Source organism: Pelmatolapia mariae, linkage group LG7, assembly GCF_036321145.2.
Source record: "Pelmatolapia mariae isolate MD_Pm_ZW linkage group LG7, Pm_UMD_F_2, whole genome shotgun sequence".
In the NCBI taxonomy this organism is placed as follows: domain Eukaryota; kingdom Metazoa; phylum Chordata; class Actinopteri; order Cichliformes; family Cichlidae; genus Pelmatolapia; species Pelmatolapia mariae.
The window spans coordinates 58,700,529-58,718,091 of NC_086233.1; the positions used below are offsets into that span (position 1 = coordinate 58,700,529).

A 17,563-nucleotide genomic window follows, 5' to 3' on the forward strand; every position below is an offset into this window, starting at 1 on the left:
CCACAGCCAGCCAGAGTGGAAGTAAATGGCCAAAAGGGCCCAAGCCAGAAAAAAAGCACCCAAACTTGTGCAGCACAATGGCCCATGCAAATCACAGCCCCACCACCTCCACCCAATCACACATCCCTACCTCCTCCATCCCTCCAACCTTCAGGCCTGAGCTGGGTTCTTCCTCTACTGGGTCGACTGAAGTTTAGGGCCTATTCACACACATACAGAGGTGTCAGTTAAAAGTGCTGAGTTGAATGCATGCATGCATTCAAATGTCTTTTCTCCGTTAAGCTGAGAAAGAAGACTTTGCTTTCTTTTAGTTTGGGAAGACAGAAGAAAAACATGAGTCAAATGGCTGACTTTTTTTTTTTTTTGGTTAGAAAGCAAAAGTGACTTGGGCAAGATTCCTACTAGTAACTAGTAACTAGACTTTAGGGGTAGAGAAAAGGCTTTTGCAGCATTCTTGTGTGGCCCTGTGATATTTGCTGAAAAATACAATGTGACATGCCCAATTTGGCAAAGATAAAGATCTTGTGTTGACACTTATATTCAAGTAGGCTTTCAGTTCTAACTTTAGGACACCTTCAAGAGATATTCAGAAATTAGGCTACAATGAAGGAGTTAAAAAAAAAAAACAGTTTAGTACAAATCATAAAAACTGTAAAGAACAAGCAGGTTTCTCCATGAAATTTTGATTTGATCATCTTAAAAGCTCGTAGGAAAAACATGTTGCTTAGTCTAGCATCCCTAGCAGTTAACTGAATGGGTGCGGAGTCCACACACCACGCTTGGTGTTAGTAAATGACACATTTGCTGAGATATTACCTCACCTCACGTTTAGCCACTTCAGCATTAGATTAGATTAGAGAAACATTTTGGTATCTGAAAACTCTAAAGCTTCACATCTATGAAGAAAGTGTATGAAGAATAGGAGCAAATCTACTGCTATGAAGAATTTTCGCTTTTTGGAGCACCCCCTGGTGGTCCATTTTCACACTTTGGTCCGAAGATCATTTATACCAAATTTGTTTAATATCATTTAGAAGCTTTTAAATTGGTTTCATTTTTTAAAAAGTTTGAAAGTTGCATCCAAAAAATAAATACCTAGACTAGACTTTTACTTACTTGGTGAAATGACTTTGGGTAGTTTTGACCCAGATTTCAGTTCTTTGTAGCGCCAATGAAAGAAAAAATAAATACAACCTATAGACATTTCTGTATCTCTACAGCTTCACTGCTTAGACCCCAGTAATGCTTAATGAAGCATACGGCAGCTCTGAATTATTTCCAACATAGAGAGAAAGGTCACACTTCACGATAAACAGGTTTTTTTTATTGTAATGGAAGCTTGAGTCATTGCCATACTTATTGTAATGTTACCTGTTAGTGTTTATGGGTTATTTTGTTGTGTTAGTAATGAGCTACTGTCAGATTGTTACTGTTGACAGGCAGTGTTGTGAGTGCACTGGTACAAGAGTCGATCCTGTGATGTGTGTCTTTTGGTTGCACTGGTGCCCAAGGGGTGGGAGATTAAGGACTTTGCTGAGTTGCTTGTTAGTGCACAGCTTTGGAAAAAAATGAACTCTTCTTTTTTTTAAGGCAAAAAAAAAAAAACCCTACAACAATAAACAGTCTTTCTACTACCTAGCTCAGGTAATAGCCGCAGGGTCTTTTAACCAGCTACAATAACTCTTTCCAAGTGTGTGTGTGTGTGTGTGTGTGTGTGTGTGTGTGTGTGTGTGTGTGTGTGTGTGTGTGTGTGGTGTTTCTATGTTAAACAGAAACACATCTGTGCCTCTGCTTAAACATTAACACCTCTGTAAGCATCGCTCAAGGTTGCACACCACCTACTCATCTGTCTTCTTCTTGCACTTATCTCTAAACATCTTCTCTTGTCTAACATGCTGCTAAAATCCTTATATTTGGTACCTCTTGAGGTTTTCTACCTTGTTTATCATATTTGTCTTCATTTAAAATACAAAAGCAAAAAAGGAAATAGTTTCAGTGCACACACGTTAAGCATTCAGACTCTCTTCACTCACTTAAAAATGTTTTAAGTGCTTCTATCAGCCAAAACGAATCTGTTGTGGATTGTATACATTTATTTTGATAGTGTTACATTAATGATAAGTTTGAAAGGAGGTGATGATGTTTGTTAAGGTCATTATGAAAAATCAAAAACTGTGACACACTGACAAGGTGGTATTAATCTAAAGCAATGCTTTCAGCAGGAGGATGTGACTCTGAGCCATGACTGGATGAACCATTCACTCACATCTTACAGATTCTGACTATGCTTGGGTTAGTATTCCTTCAAAACATCCATCCAACATCCCTGCAACCAACATCCCTGAACTCGTCTTCACTAATGACCACAATAAGAATCCTTGTCCTCACAGACATCTGTACAAGTCATCACAACAGTAAACTGTGTTGTGCAAGAAAAGCTAAACTTCAAACCCCTTTAGAAAGAATTAATGTTAAATGAAAAGCAGAAATTTCATCCAGGACTTTTTCAGATCCTTTATTTCAGTGACTACCAACCTGATTTAAAAACAGGACAAAGTAACAGTTGTCTCACATTTTAATGCAGCCATGACTTTTATTTTGATATGCTGAAATAATATTTCTATAACCCACTTTTTTTTTCTTTGTTTTGCTAAAAAGCGATGATTACTTTTTGTTTCTATGGGAATCATCCCGAGTTACTCACATTTTGATTCAAGGGAAAGATAATGAAAAGAAAAACTGTTTGGTAAATAGTGTCAGTTAGACTGTAATTGCGTCTTGTCTGCCTTCGAAAATGATTCATGTTGTGGGATAACAAAGATAAACGTTTTTGCCGAAGGGGTCAAAACATTCGTACCCAACATATCCGAAGTAGCTCATTAATGTGCAAAATACGCATGCAAATGCGTCATGAAAAATAAGCCAAAATTCACCAGGCAAACTCAATACTGCATTCAGAGCAACAGATGACCTCTCATCACTCCGCTCTTGGCCAGTTTATCCCTATATTATACGTTCCCATTTGGCGTTTCCATGGTTTAAGCGTAAATCATGGCTTTGCGCACGAAAACGCATGCATAAATGGGTTCCATGTGATTGATATTCACCAGTGGACTATGGCTAAATTAACATCGCCCTTATGTATTGTCAAAGTGAAAATGAGCCATGGACAAAATGACATGAATAAATCTACTTTCGCCCCTTCTCCTCCCTACATGGCCGAGGAGAAAATTGCATATCAATCTTAGGAGGACATGAGACAAGCGCTTATTTTTACTTTGTGCCGTGGCCTCTGCCTGACACTGAAGGACATAGCAAACGCCATTTCAGCCGAATAATAATGGACCAGCGGGGTATTTTGCGCCTAACATTGATTTGTCTCTTTGAGGCGCTGTGACGTAGGAGGTTATAATGCCGAGCGTAATTAATGCCATTTATCACTTGTTTGATTTTGTCACTGCCTCCACCGACAGGGCTCACATTCGCGAGCCATTAACCAATGGGAGAGCCGGAGCCCTTTGTGACCAAGTACAGGCACGTGGCTTACACCTGCAGGCTCCATTGTGTGTGTGTGTGTGTGTGTGTGTGTGTGTGTGTGTGTGTGTGTGTGTGTGTGTGTGTGTGTGTGTGTGAGCGAGAGAGAGAGAGAGAGAAACATCTTACTCATCTTTGACTTTGCTACTTTTTAACGTTTTGTCCGGATATAAAAGTTGTTTTGATATCCGGCTATTGTGTTTGCATATTTTTTGTTTTTAAGTAATATATGAAGTGATCAAAAGTGATTTAAAAAAACGTCTCTTCTTTAAATTTTGTGGAAAAGTACATTCACAATTCACAAACAAGAGCAGCTTCTCTTGCTCCCGTTTTCCACACCCCAAAGGAGCGCCAGGTGAGAATAAACTCGTTATACTTCGTTCTGCTTAGTTGAACACGGCATCAGTGTTTATTTACAATAGAAGATCTTCAATAATTCGTATAATGAGGCGCAAAGGCGCACACAATAGTGCTCACAATGGGGCGTTGTGCTCCCCATTTCGCAGGAGATGGGCTTTTTGATTGGCCTGTGTGCGCCATGAAAAACACAGTTGGGGATACAACTAGTCTACAACCCCAGGTTTCATTTAGATTGATCTCAATCGGGCAATAAGAATTTTGACCCCGTCTCATTGTCTTGCTGACTTTCCCCAGGCTGTATTTCAAAGTGTCTATACCCTTTGAGTGAATTGCCACCCCCGCCCCCTCCTTTCCCTCAGCTCCAGGCACTCTGGGCCATTGGGTAAAGGCAGAGTACGCAAAAGAAACAATGCGATGGATGAAACGTAATATTAATCTCCCTGCCCTGAATGCAGACAAAGCGCCGTGGAAGGTGCGCGTTTATAATGGTTGGTGAGTGTTCGCCCAGCTGCGCAATTTTCTCCCGTGTGCCCAACCAAGTCGGGAAAAGGTCATGCAGGGGCTTTGAATAAAAGAGAAGCTCCCTCGTTTGCTCAATTAGCGCCGCTGCTGACACACACAGACGCACACGCAATATCAGCTAAAGAACCAAGCCACTGCAAAAACATATAATATAAATAGATTAATCTTTATTTATAAAACTTGTTTTACACAAAATATATCTGTTAAAATCAAATATTTACATTTTAGGCTACGGGAAGCTGAGAGTGCATACATTAATAAATGTCTCCTTGACAACTATTTAAAAAAAAGACATACACACACAAATAAACTACAGGCAGTAGCCTTGATGTTGCTGCCCAGTCACACAACTCATACATGCCAGCTCGCCGCCCCGCTGACAGCTGGTTGTCAAAACACTGTCAGAAAAAAAGTGGCAGTGAACGTTCTGCTACAACACTGTTTGACTGTATGTACAAAAATATGTCTTCGTGTTAAAACAGTTTGTTGTATGGTACAGCTTTGTTATGAAAGGAGAGGACATGTACATCACGAAAAAAGAAAAAAAAAAAGTCTGTTGACGCATCTTTTATGTTGTACATCTTCAACAGATGTGGCAGCTGAGGAAGGCAGTCCGGGTCTGATGAACTACTGACGAACAGATCTTGTGGACAGCGCCGTCCCTGCAGAGTATGCTGTGTCACATTTTAATTGCACTTATTCAAACAGTTTTTTACTTCCACGCGTCAACGTGTCCAATTCCCTCCTTCCTGTGAGGACTACGCTCTATGCAACAAGATGCTCCCTCTCTCACGCATTCATACTCATTCTCCCTGTTTGTCACTATTGCTTTGCTCCTGCAGAAGCAGCCCGAGTGAGGGAGGCAACAGATCACTTGGAAGCACAGAGAGCAAGACAGATCTGATGCCTTTATCGAGTCTTTCGAAGCATTTTTGGAAGAAGTCAGACGCTTTTCTTCTTTTTTGCGCGCACACGCTGCTATGCGGTTCATTTACATGACAGCCTCAGTACCTGTCAAACCAAGTTGTGAAGTCCAATAACTCCTGTTCCTCTGAGCTCAGAGGCTCATAGCCACCTTCATCTGATGAGTAGGTGGAGTGAGGCGACTCCGGGTCGGCAGAGTAGCTGTTGGAGAGTGTCGGGGATGGCAGTCCACACTGGAAAGCAGCCGACACCGCGTCGTGTTCGTCTAGAAGTTGCTGTAAAGCTCTGATGTACTCCACCGCGGACCTCAGCGTCTCCACTTTGCTCATCTTCTTGTTGGCGGCGCCGTTTGGCACATGCTGACGCAGAGTCTGGAAGCCCATGTTAACCTGTTTGACCCGGTTCCTCTCTCTTTCGTTCCTCCTGGCCACGGCCACAGGCTGCTGCTGGGGGATGGAGTAGCCGAGGCCGTTGAAGCTCAGGCGACGCTTGCAGCGCAGGAGCTCCGGAGAGCTGGAGCGCTGTCTCTTCAGCACCTTGGCTTTGCTTTGGTAGCCGGCAACGTTGGTGTTCTGGTGCACAGCGCTCACCGAGCAGTCCTGGGCCGGGGCGTGCAGGCTGATGCTGGCGCGTCTTTCGCTAAGTCCAAAGGTGAATGCAGTCTGCGTGGTGGTGATGGTCGCGGTTTCCATCTCGCAAAGAGGGACAGCCTGAAACTTGTGGCAGGAGGAGAAGAGTTGGCAGTGTACAGCTCTCGTGTCCTTCGCGTGGGGACCGTGTGGCTAACTCTAGTCCAAGTCTCTCTTGACTGCTTACTCCACGAGCCGATCTGACCCAAACTTTGGCAGCACTCCTCTTTTTCAACACGCGCCTCCAACACACACCCCACCCACCCCTTTTTTGAGACGCACGCTTCGTCGCGAGGCCCCGCCCCCGCTGTGTGATTCTTCTGCACACCGACTCCCCCGGGCCAGGCGCGTGGCTCCGGGAGCTCAATAAACAATCCCGAGCTTTCACTGCGCCGGGAGCACGCGCTGGGCTCATTTACATTCCAATGTCTCTAACTTGAAGGCCCATTGGTCGATTCAAACGGTCTGCAACCGTGCGAAAAGAAAGAAAGGGAGGAAAAAAAGACAGAGAAAGAAGAAAAAAGAAGATAGAATGAAAAAGTGAATGGTGTGGTTCTTTGAAATGCCTTTTGAATTTGACAATGTACCTCTGGCAAGTCTTCAAATTATCAGTCTTACCCCCCCCTCCAGCTCTTTACAATCGCAAATACCAAGGACGCTCTCTGCTGTATCCAGGCTACAGCTTTGCAAACTGCAAGCGTGTCTCTGAACACAGTTATAAAACTCGCAGAGACGCGATTCATGAGATGCTTGTGAGAGGAAAGATAATATTACTGCTACCTCTCGAGTCTGTGCCCTGCAGGTCCACTTTGTTTGCGCTTAATCGACAGGTTATCCCGGAAATATCTTTTTCAGATGCACGGCATCTCTTCATTTCCCATCTGTGTTTTATAAAAATTCCCTTATGTTATAATAATTCCATTTACGTCTGTAGGATGATACAGGCTAGATGAACCCAAACCCAAATGTGCTGGTGCACGGATGCAACATTTCAGCACCACAGCGTGACTGGACAGCTTCATGCAACCATTTTCTTCTAAACCGAACCCTTTTTTTGTTTGTTTGTTTTATTTGAATTTAGTTTCATTCAGCATCGACTCGAATCTTAGGAATATATTCTGTATGTGTAAAACTTTCCTTAAAAGCAAAAACACCAACAAGTCAGCGTGGAAACAGAGAGTTTTGCATCGTGTTTTTCTAAAGGACATTTGCAGCATCTGGCGGTGAAAAATAGCAATTACACCATCCAAAGCCACTTTACACTTTTGAAGAAAACGAAATTCCCTGATAGTTTTCCCCCCTCTGTGCCTAGATTGCGCTTTTCTACTGTACTATGTGGCTACATTTAGTTTACACTTACATTACATGTTAGTTAAGGCAAAGTGACTTCTTGTTCGAGATTTCTGGGACAGAATCTGAAATTCGTACTCGGGGCCTGCTGTTATTATCACTCCACTATCAGCATTGCGTCATCCAATACCGGAGGGTAGTGTCACACCCGGTTACCCTAAGCCTGTTTATTGGCTCACATTCAGCTGGAACTTCCATGAGAGAATTCACACTCATTTTATTGTCGTTTTTTAATGACATTTTATGTCATTATGTATGTGTATGTTTGGGTTTTTCTGCATTTTGTGTTTACTTGCGTTATCATTTTCTAAAATTTAAATTTATTTGATTATCTCAAATATTTAAGGATGACAAACATAGAAAAAACAGGAAATCACGATGAGGTAAAATTTATTTAAATAAAAGCTTAAGTGGGTTCACTTTGGGGACTTTCTAAATCTGCCTTAAGAATCCATACACACTCCTGCATTCATATGCTTGAGTGCCATATAATAATCAGTTGTGTTTTGATGTTGTTAATTTTATATGCGTATTTTCCATGTAATATAATATAATTACACGGTGATAAACATAATAACCTGCCTTTTCCAGCTTGAAGGATAGCGTCTTGTAGCCTATGGCAAAGCCCGGTGTGGTGCCAAGGTTTCGCTTCTCTCCGTAAAAACAGCAGAGGGCGCCGAGTGAACGCTCTGTAAGAACAAGTTCATTCAGCACGGTCACTGCCACGACTGATCTGTGGACCTTGATAACCTCATCTTAGGGGAAGTCATATAATCCACACTGTATGCTGCTTTCTTGCTTTGAGACATTGTTAAAAAAACATATTGCATCACACCTCCAGGATTTTAGTTTCTGTTTTGAACAAACTGCTTTTTTTTTGAGACATGCTTTCATTGGAACCTGCAGTGCAAGTCAGTCTTGGCTCAGCAGATGTCTGACTTCCTGACATAGTGCTGATTAGGCATATCAAACATTATTAAAAATTATATTAGAAATCATCTTAGAGGAAAATTGTAGAATATGAAATCTGTTTCAAAGGGCACCATTCAAAGGGCAGTCACTGGGCTGGACAACTGCCCAAAAGACACACCTGATCACAGGATATTATTAGAGTATTATCAATTAACCAACAATGACACAGGGCTGGAAAAGAGGTATCCTATAAATGATCCTAAAACAAGCAATATACAAAAGGATGGACTGCAATTGCCAGAACTTTGTGTGTGTATAATACAATGCAACTCAATAAAGGCAAACATCGTTACCAGTAAATCAATAAATCTTGAATCAACAAACGCTATCTTCTTGGAATATCAACCCATGTTCATACAGCTTCAGGTGAAATCTCATTCACCTGTAAGGGCGTGTCTATTTACGAGAAAGCGGTGGTTTTCTTTTTTTCAGTCAAGCCGTTTTAATCCAGTGTATCAACACCCCCGCAAGTCTGTTTATTTTTCTTACTTACAATACGTTAAGCCAGCACTGCTCCCTGTTAAAGTATGTGCGTGTATGTGGGATGATATAGCTACACAGAGAGAAAGAATGCAAAACAGAGAGATGAATGTTTTGGGGGGGGGGGGGGGGGGGGGGGGCAGAATCTATATTTAAAATTCCCAGTAGAAATCCCCTTTAAAAACATAACAAGTCTGACTTGAAATACACCTGCTTAACACAAGTTTGTCTTTCAAGGACAAGCTGAGTGCTTCTTATGTCGCTTGTATGTTATCTCTCAAACGCGGGAATGATCTGCTGTTGTGTTCTGCAGACAAGTCAAAATATTACCCTTGAATTATGCATAAACTAGCAAAATAGGATGTGACAATCTGTGTTCTGTGTCAATATTAAAGCCAGATCCTTCCTGATTAGCTTCTTTGAGCCTTGGGGGTTTTTTCTACAAGGTCCAACTACAAGGACTGCACACAGTTTTCAGTGAGCAAGAAAAGAGAAGTGCTCCATCTACAGCATGAATCACTTCCTTATTCCTGACACAGATGCTCGGCTCTGAGAGCTATATTCCCTAAAAAGTGAGAACGTCAGTAACCCAATCTGTGGTCAGAACATGGTTGTGCAATCTGAAGATGTAAAGTATCTAAAGCGCACAGAGAAACTGACATTTTATGCTGGGATTGTGGGTGAAAGGTAGAAAGGGTTCCTAGGAGGATAAGGTGAAGAAAATACCTTTCAGTTAGTCTTTTGTGCACAGAGAAATTCTGAAAACACAACAGCGGAAAGAGGAAATGATGCCTGGGTTGGATCAAGTAGCACAACAAAGGTTTATTCTTGAATAAGGCAAACTACAATGCATGCAGCTGAGACGCCCCCAAAGCAGTATCACTGTCAGGTTATTAATATTCTTTCTGATTCTACCGCATGACACAAGTCTGTACAACACCTGCAGAACTTTGACTCAGAAAGTCTCAAACACAGAGACACACAGCTTTTAATACACACTGTGGGGTATTCACTGGTGGATTTATTTTTCTGAACTCACTGGAACTTGGTGGTTTCAAGGGGGACTCATTTAGCAAGAGTTAAAAAAAAAAAAGTACATCGGGACAGACAAGGTGAAACCATTCAATAATGCAGACTATTCAGAAAATCAGAAACATGTCAGGTGTTATCTGAGTCGAAACTGCTTAAGTGATGCTTAGCAGTTGCTAAATCATATGATAGTGTGAAAGATTAACATATATTGCTATTTGATATTCTGACACACTATAATGAAAACATTCACCCTGTTATATAATATAGCGTGTGCACTATTGTAATTTGTATATCTCTGTTTACACATTATTAATGTTAAGATGTACAACAACACTTGCATTTATTCAGCATCATATATGTGTAGAAATCTTTGAATACACCAGATTTTTCATATTTAATAAAGTGGCATTATTTACATAACACTGAAATGCATAAATCCATGGAAGTGATGTATAGAGTCTATACTTGATCAGTTTAAAGTTTATGGTATACAATAAAAATTGTCGTAAAGCTTTGTATTGATATGGTTTTCAAATATGACTCTACTACTGTTGATACTATGTACATTACCAGCCACTGTTCAACTATTTGCTAACACAAGTATCCAGTCCAAACAGCAAACATCAAGACAGCCTGATGAAGTCCAAACCATGCATCAGAATGGAGAAGCAAGGTGATTACAGTGACTTTGAACATGTCACATGTATCGGTGCCAAACAGCCTGTTCTAAGTATTTCAAAAATGCTGTTCTACTGGAATTTCCATGCACAATCATCTCTAGGGCTTACAGAATATGCCCAGAATATAAGAAAATTAGTGAGTGGCAGTTCTGTAGGTGAAAATGACTTGTTGGTGTCAGAGGTAAGAGGAGAATGGCCAAACTGCTTTAAGCTGACAAGAAGGCAATATTAACTCACTTGTTACAACCAAGGTGTGCAGAAGAGCCTCTATGAATGCAGAGCACTTCATACCTTGAAGCAGATACAGGTCTTCTGCTATCAGCTGAGAACAGGAAACCAAGGCTACAGTATGCACAGGCTCACCAAAATTGAACGATAGAAGATGGGGAAATGTTTCTGTTGGGTCTCAGTTTCTGCTGTGACATTCAGATGAATGCCAAAATTTTAGACTTAAACCACATGAAAGTATGGCTCCATCCTGCCTTGTATCAAGAGTTCAGGCTAGCGGTGATGCTGTTGGTAGTGTAATGGTATGGAGGATATGCCAGCACTGGTTATAAGGCTGTTACTGTCTAATTCATATTTTTTTCATTAGATGAATGTGAAATTTCAGCTAGAATTTGTGGTGATGTGGACAGAGTCTTCAAAATTCTCCAAAATGTCACTGATATATATATTATAGAGCCTTAGGGTCGTAGACCACATGATCGCAAAATAGGTCACGTTTGGAATGATCCACCGCTTAACATATCTGAGCCTTGGATGTAAGCCGTTAATAATACTTTAAATGATGCATATTTTTAATCAGATGCTCGTGAATTCTTGTGACACTGGTGAAACTCCCAGCTGATCACTATAACTGAATGTGAACCAAAGTTTCAGCGGGCAAAAAACTCTTCGAGTAAGCATTTAACTATGGGACAGTAAGCCTATGGGATGATGTAATGATTCTGACGGAGTGACGAAATAGCCTCAAAAAGACCGGCGTCGTACCGAAGTAGTTATTCCCGTCGGAATGTGTTTCCCCGCGTCGGGAGCGCGCACTGAGCAGGGAGAGCGTATCCGGTTGACCCAAACAACCAGACGCGGAAGTAGTGATGTTTTACTTTTGTGTAAAAGTGAAAGATGGGTTTCGTTACATTACCGTTCAGTTTTGGGTTACAACAGACATTGATATATCATTACGGATTATTAAGAGATAAGAGAATAGGAGGAGAATCTTTAACGCTCAATATACCAATTTCTCAACAAGTAAACGGCTCTGGTCGTTTTCAGACGTCCTATAAAAATACAATTTGCTCGGATTTTTGCACATCGCCAAAGGTTATGTCTGCTGAGCACATGACTGAAAACAATTGCCAACTGTCTATTTATTTTTATAAAACGGATTTCTGTAGCTAAAACACAGAAATCCCCCTTTCCCCAGATAGACCACATGATTGAATACTGGTCGAATGGATATACATTTAAAGTGTTTTGGGGTTGTTGTTGTTTGTTTGTTTTTTCAAACAAGAAGTCGATATTTTGACATTTTTCATTCATCCAGGCTGCATCTCCAGCTCACTGCACAGATTCTCTATCAGATTGAATATGAGGGTCTGGCTGGGCCGCTCCAAAATGTTTAGATTACTTCCAGTCAGGAGATCACTTTAAGCCTACATACGGCAGGGCGATGAAGCATTTGGGGCTCTATGTTTGTGTTGCCTATTTGCACAGTAGACACGAAACCTGTTTATGTTATATTCTCTTCTATTAAAAAAAAAACCCACACCCCTTCTCCCTGCAAAGTGCGCGCTCCCGACGCAAGGGAAACAAATTTCGCTTGGCAAGCAGCCAGCGACTTTCAGATCTCTCCCAGTAATCTCCAGCGAGAAATTCCATTATACAAACCCACTAACACGCCCATTACATCCGGTCGGCGAGGCTGTCTTGTAAGAAACAAGCACTCTCAGCCACCCGTGCCTCGAAAATCCCACGCCGGTGATGCTTCCACCCTCTGAAGGAGGGACTTATAAATGCAGTATAAATGTTAGAAGACGTGTTCGGAAAAATCAGACCGACGGCTTTACAGAGAATCGGTGAAATGCAAAGGTAAGAAGAAACTCGTATTGTTTTTCTCCCTTGCACATTTAATAGTTAATATTACTGCGGTTTATTGCTGTAGAATAAATCTGCAGCTTCCAGTTTTAGGAGTTTCTTTTTGAATGTCCTCAGATTTCCCTTGTGCGTTCGTAAGCCGTCTCTATTTATTCACGCTTGTTGCCGCTGTAGAACAGCACTGACCTGTCGTGTTTCCCGTCAGCTTCCCCAAACCTCAGTTCTCCAACTGGCTATTAGAGCAGGTGGAAACGGGCCAGTATGCTGGCCTGCGCTATGTTGAACCAAACAAGTTCAGAGTCCCCTGGAAGCACAACTCCAGAAAAGACTGCAGTGACGAGGACAGTAAAATCTTCCGGGTAAGTTTATTGCCAGATTAACCAGATCCGTGCGATCAGATAAAAGGCTTAAAATGACTATGTTGACATTTTTACTGAAATAATAAGCTACTACATTCATGAGTAAGCGACTTAGAAACTAAGCGTGTGCTTTAAATAGTTCCAAAAATAGTTTTGTCGTGTTATTGTTACTATCAGGCTGGAGTTGTTTAGCTTGTTGCAGCTGTTCCCAGAGGCAGTTATGGCACCATCTCTAGTAGTGACACTTGAGTGGTGACACTTGATCTTGAGTCAAACAAATCCTGTACTAATGTTTTTGATACATGTAATGTGCAAAACCACAGCTTGTTTTCATACTTAGAGCATAATTATACGCTGGTGCCAGTATTAAAGGAATTCTACAGATTTCAGCCAAGTGTCTAAATTTTTCATAAACAGCCACTTCTGCTTAGATGTGAAACGCAAATAGTGTGTAAAACAATTAGGAAGTGCATGTGAAGTCTAATGTGTGTAATTATCTCATAAAATGTATAGTAAGTTTGAATTTCCTACCCGGCTGTCATTATGTTTACACCTCTCTGCATTTCCTCCATAGGCCTGGGCAGTAGCAAGTGGGAAAATTAATGAGTTCCCTAATGACAAAGCCAGGTGGAAAACCAACTTCCGCTGTGCTCTGAACAACCTCTCTGTGCGCTTCAAGATGGTAAAAGATAACTCCAAGAATTCTGATGACCCACATAAAGTCTATGAGATTATCAACACTGCACGTAAGCTAATCGTCACTTAAGCCAAGATTCTGGGGTAAAACCGTTCCGAGTTTGAATGTATAAATAACGCTGATCTTTCATCTTTCCCTGAAGAAAACCAAGACGGTCTGGCAACACAGGACGCTTGGGAGGACCCTGACATTATACCAGATATATACAGCTCTTCCACAGAGTACCTCCTTTCAACAAATGAGGTTCAGCATCACATAAAGCGCACTTTCACTTCTCTTAGTTGGTGTAATCTCACTTGTCTTTGTGCTTCTGTCTAAATATTAACTGTTTCACTGCCTCTCCCCAATAAACAGCATGATCTGGTTAACGATTTGATGGCCTTGGGTCTTGGCAGCCAGTCAACAGGTAAAGTTTGTGGATTGCATTTGGTTTTCTGTGGTTTATAATGGAGGTTAATTGTAGTTTAAAATGATTTTACTATCAAAACAGAGGAGCAACCGTGGACAGAGAACTATGGGCAGCAAAATCCACCCGCAACTGAAAGCTATCCTGTAGCAGCCGGAAACAACCCACAGCTTTTACCAGTTCAGCAAACCTGTTATGGAGGTATGTTTAGACAAATTTCTCTTCCTAGATGAAAGGTTTACTAAAAGTATGTGTACATAGTTACCCAAGAAGGAGGGATCTGTTGTCTATTAACTGTTTTGTTTTGTACAGTAACTCCTGCACCAGTACTCACTCCACCTCAGCCGGAGCTATGTGACCTAGAGGTATCCATCCACTACAGGAAAAAAGAAATGGTAAAGATGACTTTGAACACTCCCAGACTGCAGCTCCACTACAACTCAGAGGCCTTTGAGTATGAGGCATTCAAACTCTGCTTCCCCTCCACTGATGGTCTGCTGGACCACAAACAGGTATAATCATTACATTAGCTAGATGCATGTTTTACACAGTTGTACCATCCAAGCAGACACTAGAAATTATTTTATTATGTTACTTCAGGCATGAGGCTAACAGATTCTGATGTGATGAATAAAATTTGACTTTAGAATAGGACAGATGGATTTTACCCCTAATTTTCAGTACAGTATACTGCTGTGTGATGAAGCATTTTCATGTTTTACTCACCACAACCTTCTTATTACCAGATTGAATACACCAACCGCATACTTAATAGCATCCAGAGAGGTCTATTCTTGGAAGTGCAACAAAGTGGTATTTATGCCTGGAGGCAGGACAGATGCCATGTGTTTGCCAGCACCAGTGACCCTAGTTTGGCTAATGCAGAGCCAGCAAAGCTTCCACAAAACACCATGGTGGAGCTCCTTAATTTTGAAAAGTTTGTGAATGGTAGGTGTAGATTTTTGCTCATATATAAATATATATATATACACCATTTACTGCTGAAGTATGTCTGTGAAGGTTCTCGGTCATCATAGTCTAAGGAGCTTGGAAAGAAAAGCGTCTAGACTTCTTTAAGTTGCTTGAAGACATTTCGCCTCGTAAGCCACTGCCGCCAGTTTTGAGATCCCTTCCCAGACGCCTTAATGCCCACTCACATCCTGGTCCTTCTGACCTCTGGAAATCACATGATAGGGTGGGGCTAGGTTTCACAATGAGTTCACCCAAAACCTTGGCTGATTGTGACCTACACCCATTTTCACACTTTGGCTCATGTGATTAGGTAGAGGATCATTAGAGGGTCCATTGTCCCTCTTGGGGGAACACTCCCATAGGGCTTAAATCTGGGACTCTCCACCATTTGACCTTAGAACTGACGAAGCTTCTCGGATGAGAGGTGAAACGTCTTCAAGAAACTTAAAGAAGTCTAGATGCTTTTCTTTTTAAGCTCCTTAGACTACTGCTGAAGTAAAAATGGATTTCATCCTTAAATAAATGACTCCCCCTGAATTTGTTTCAGAGTTGAAACAGTTTAAGGAGAACAATGGTAGATCTCCTGAATACACCATCACCATGTGCTTTGGAGAGAAGTTTCCAGATGGAAAACCGCTGGAGAAGAAGCTTATTGTAGTGAAGGTAACACCACCCCCCGACCCATGCTTCACCTCAAAGACACATTCAGTTTTTCAGTCAGTTATTCGATTTAATTCAATTTTGTTTTATTTTCTTAGCAATAATTCATGAAAAAAAGCACAGCTGGGTACTTACACTGTAAGACAGAGACTGAACAAAAATAACCCCAAAATTCCCTTTGAGGAAACACCTGGCAACACTTGGCTTTTGGCTGCCACCTGGTGTGGGCTGCCAACTGCCTCAACCAGTTAAAGTTAGAGGGAAGAGGATTTAAAACAGACTACACACAATATAATAATAAAACAACTGGCATGTTGGGGAATCCAGTAATTGCAGATAAGACCATGCAGAATCAAGGGTCGAATGACAGGTAACAGTGAAGAAGACTAGACTAAAGATGCTCTGTGCATAATGGAATATGACCAGTCAGACCTTATAGTAATTAGATTGTTTATTAGCAGTTATCAGCATAAGTTATCCTGGTCATCCAGACCTTTCTCGCTTTATGATATGCTTGTAGTTTAACTACCCCAGTTGTTTCAGTGGGAAAAAATGTATCCAGCACTTTCAGTAGCAAAAGAACCAATCATTGATATGAAAAAATGATTTTATATATAGAAATAAAGTGTATATACAAGTTTAAATCAAATGTAAGCGTAATTGCATCTAGCGTAAAAGCAGAAGGATGCATAGTATAGTTATAGTTAGAAGAAGTTTGGTAACAGAAAGTTAGAGAGGCAATGGTTTAGACATGTGCCGAGGAGGGATAGTGGATATACTGGACAAAGAATGTTGAATGTCGACTTGCCAAGTAGGAGGACATGTTTTTCCCTATAGCTATTGTTGCTTATCATCAACCATCACTTTCAATGGTTACTTCGTCATCAGCAGTTATGCAACTCTTTAGCGTAAAGCTTTCTCTCCATTTCTGCAGGTGGTACCTTTAATCTGTCGACATTTTCATGAGATGGCCCAGATGGAGGGAGCGTCGTCTCTTTACAGCTCCAACGTCAGCCTACAGATCTCACATAACAGCCTCTATGATCTCATCAGCTCCTACTTTCCCTTGCAAACAGCTGAAGACCCGATGCGGGACGCTGCACTTTTCCCGAACCAGATTTGAAATTTGATCTTTCACTGACTTTAAGTTGAAACCACTTTAATTTCCTATGGGGTAATGGGACACATGCTACACTAGGTTCTGAATCAGCTAAAAAGTTGGCCGCTTAGCAGCTGAATGTGATTGTGTTATAGCTGCCAATACTGCCATGTGCCTACTTTTCACTCTATGTTCACATTTATGCTAAATCACATTTTAATCCACTACATGAGAAATGCCCCATCTACTGCTGTACTGTTACATTACTAACCTCAGTTTAAAAATCGCTTTAGAACTGTCCAATTATCTTTCATCTAATGTATTGTTAAACTGATAATATCATTCTATATTAAATGAAATGAATGCTTATTATAATGGTAAATCCATTCTGACAAGCCAAGTTTATATTACTGATCACATATTTATAGAACTGCTGTGTGTATTTGAATATAATGATGTATGTGTATAGGAATATTTTTGTGTCATACTGCCACTGTACTATATATGATAAACTGACCAGCTATTCTTCTTTTCATCTTGCACTTTTCATACTGAATAAACTGCCATTTCCATACCCTTTGTTGTATATGAGTTATGCACAAAGGGTTATGTAAAATCTAAAATAGATTATTTTAAACTTGGTATAGTTTCGTGTAAAGCTAAGACTGTGTTGATAAAATTTTAAAATAGTGTCCTACTAACTGCCAATGTTGAAAAATCCCTAAAACACAACTGTAAAAAAAAAACAAAAAAAACAGGACAGACTGTGAGTACTTGAAATAAACTAAGA

General features: G+C 40.9%; 2 protein-coding genes across 2 annotated transcripts; one reads left to right on the forward strand and one right to left on the reverse strand.

Moving 5' to 3' along the window:
* Positions 1-4,650: 4,650 nt before the first annotated feature.
* Positions 4,651-6,165, reverse strand: ascl1b (achaete-scute family bHLH transcription factor 1b). Its single transcript, XM_063481205.1, has one exon. The coding sequence runs from the start codon at positions 6,030-6,032 to the stop codon at positions 5,421-5,423; it is 612 nt and encodes a 203-aa protein (XP_063337275.1). The 5' UTR covers positions 6,033-6,165; the 3' UTR covers positions 4,651-5,420.
* A 6,174-nt stretch (positions 6,166-12,339) lies between these two features.
* irf7 (interferon regulatory factor 7) lies at positions 12,340-17,555 on the forward strand. Its single transcript, XM_063479963.1, has 10 exons — positions 12,340-12,574; positions 12,786-12,939; positions 13,514-13,685; positions 13,779-13,879; positions 13,991-14,042; positions 14,127-14,243; positions 14,355-14,554; positions 14,789-14,990; positions 15,562-15,677; positions 16,609-17,555. Exons 1-10 carry the CDS (start codon positions 12,510-12,512, stop codon positions 16,795-16,797), a joined length of 1,368 nt encoding a protein of 455 aa, XP_063336033.1. The 5' UTR covers positions 12,340-12,509; the 3' UTR covers positions 16,798-17,555.
* Positions 17,556-17,563: the final 8 nt, after the last annotated feature.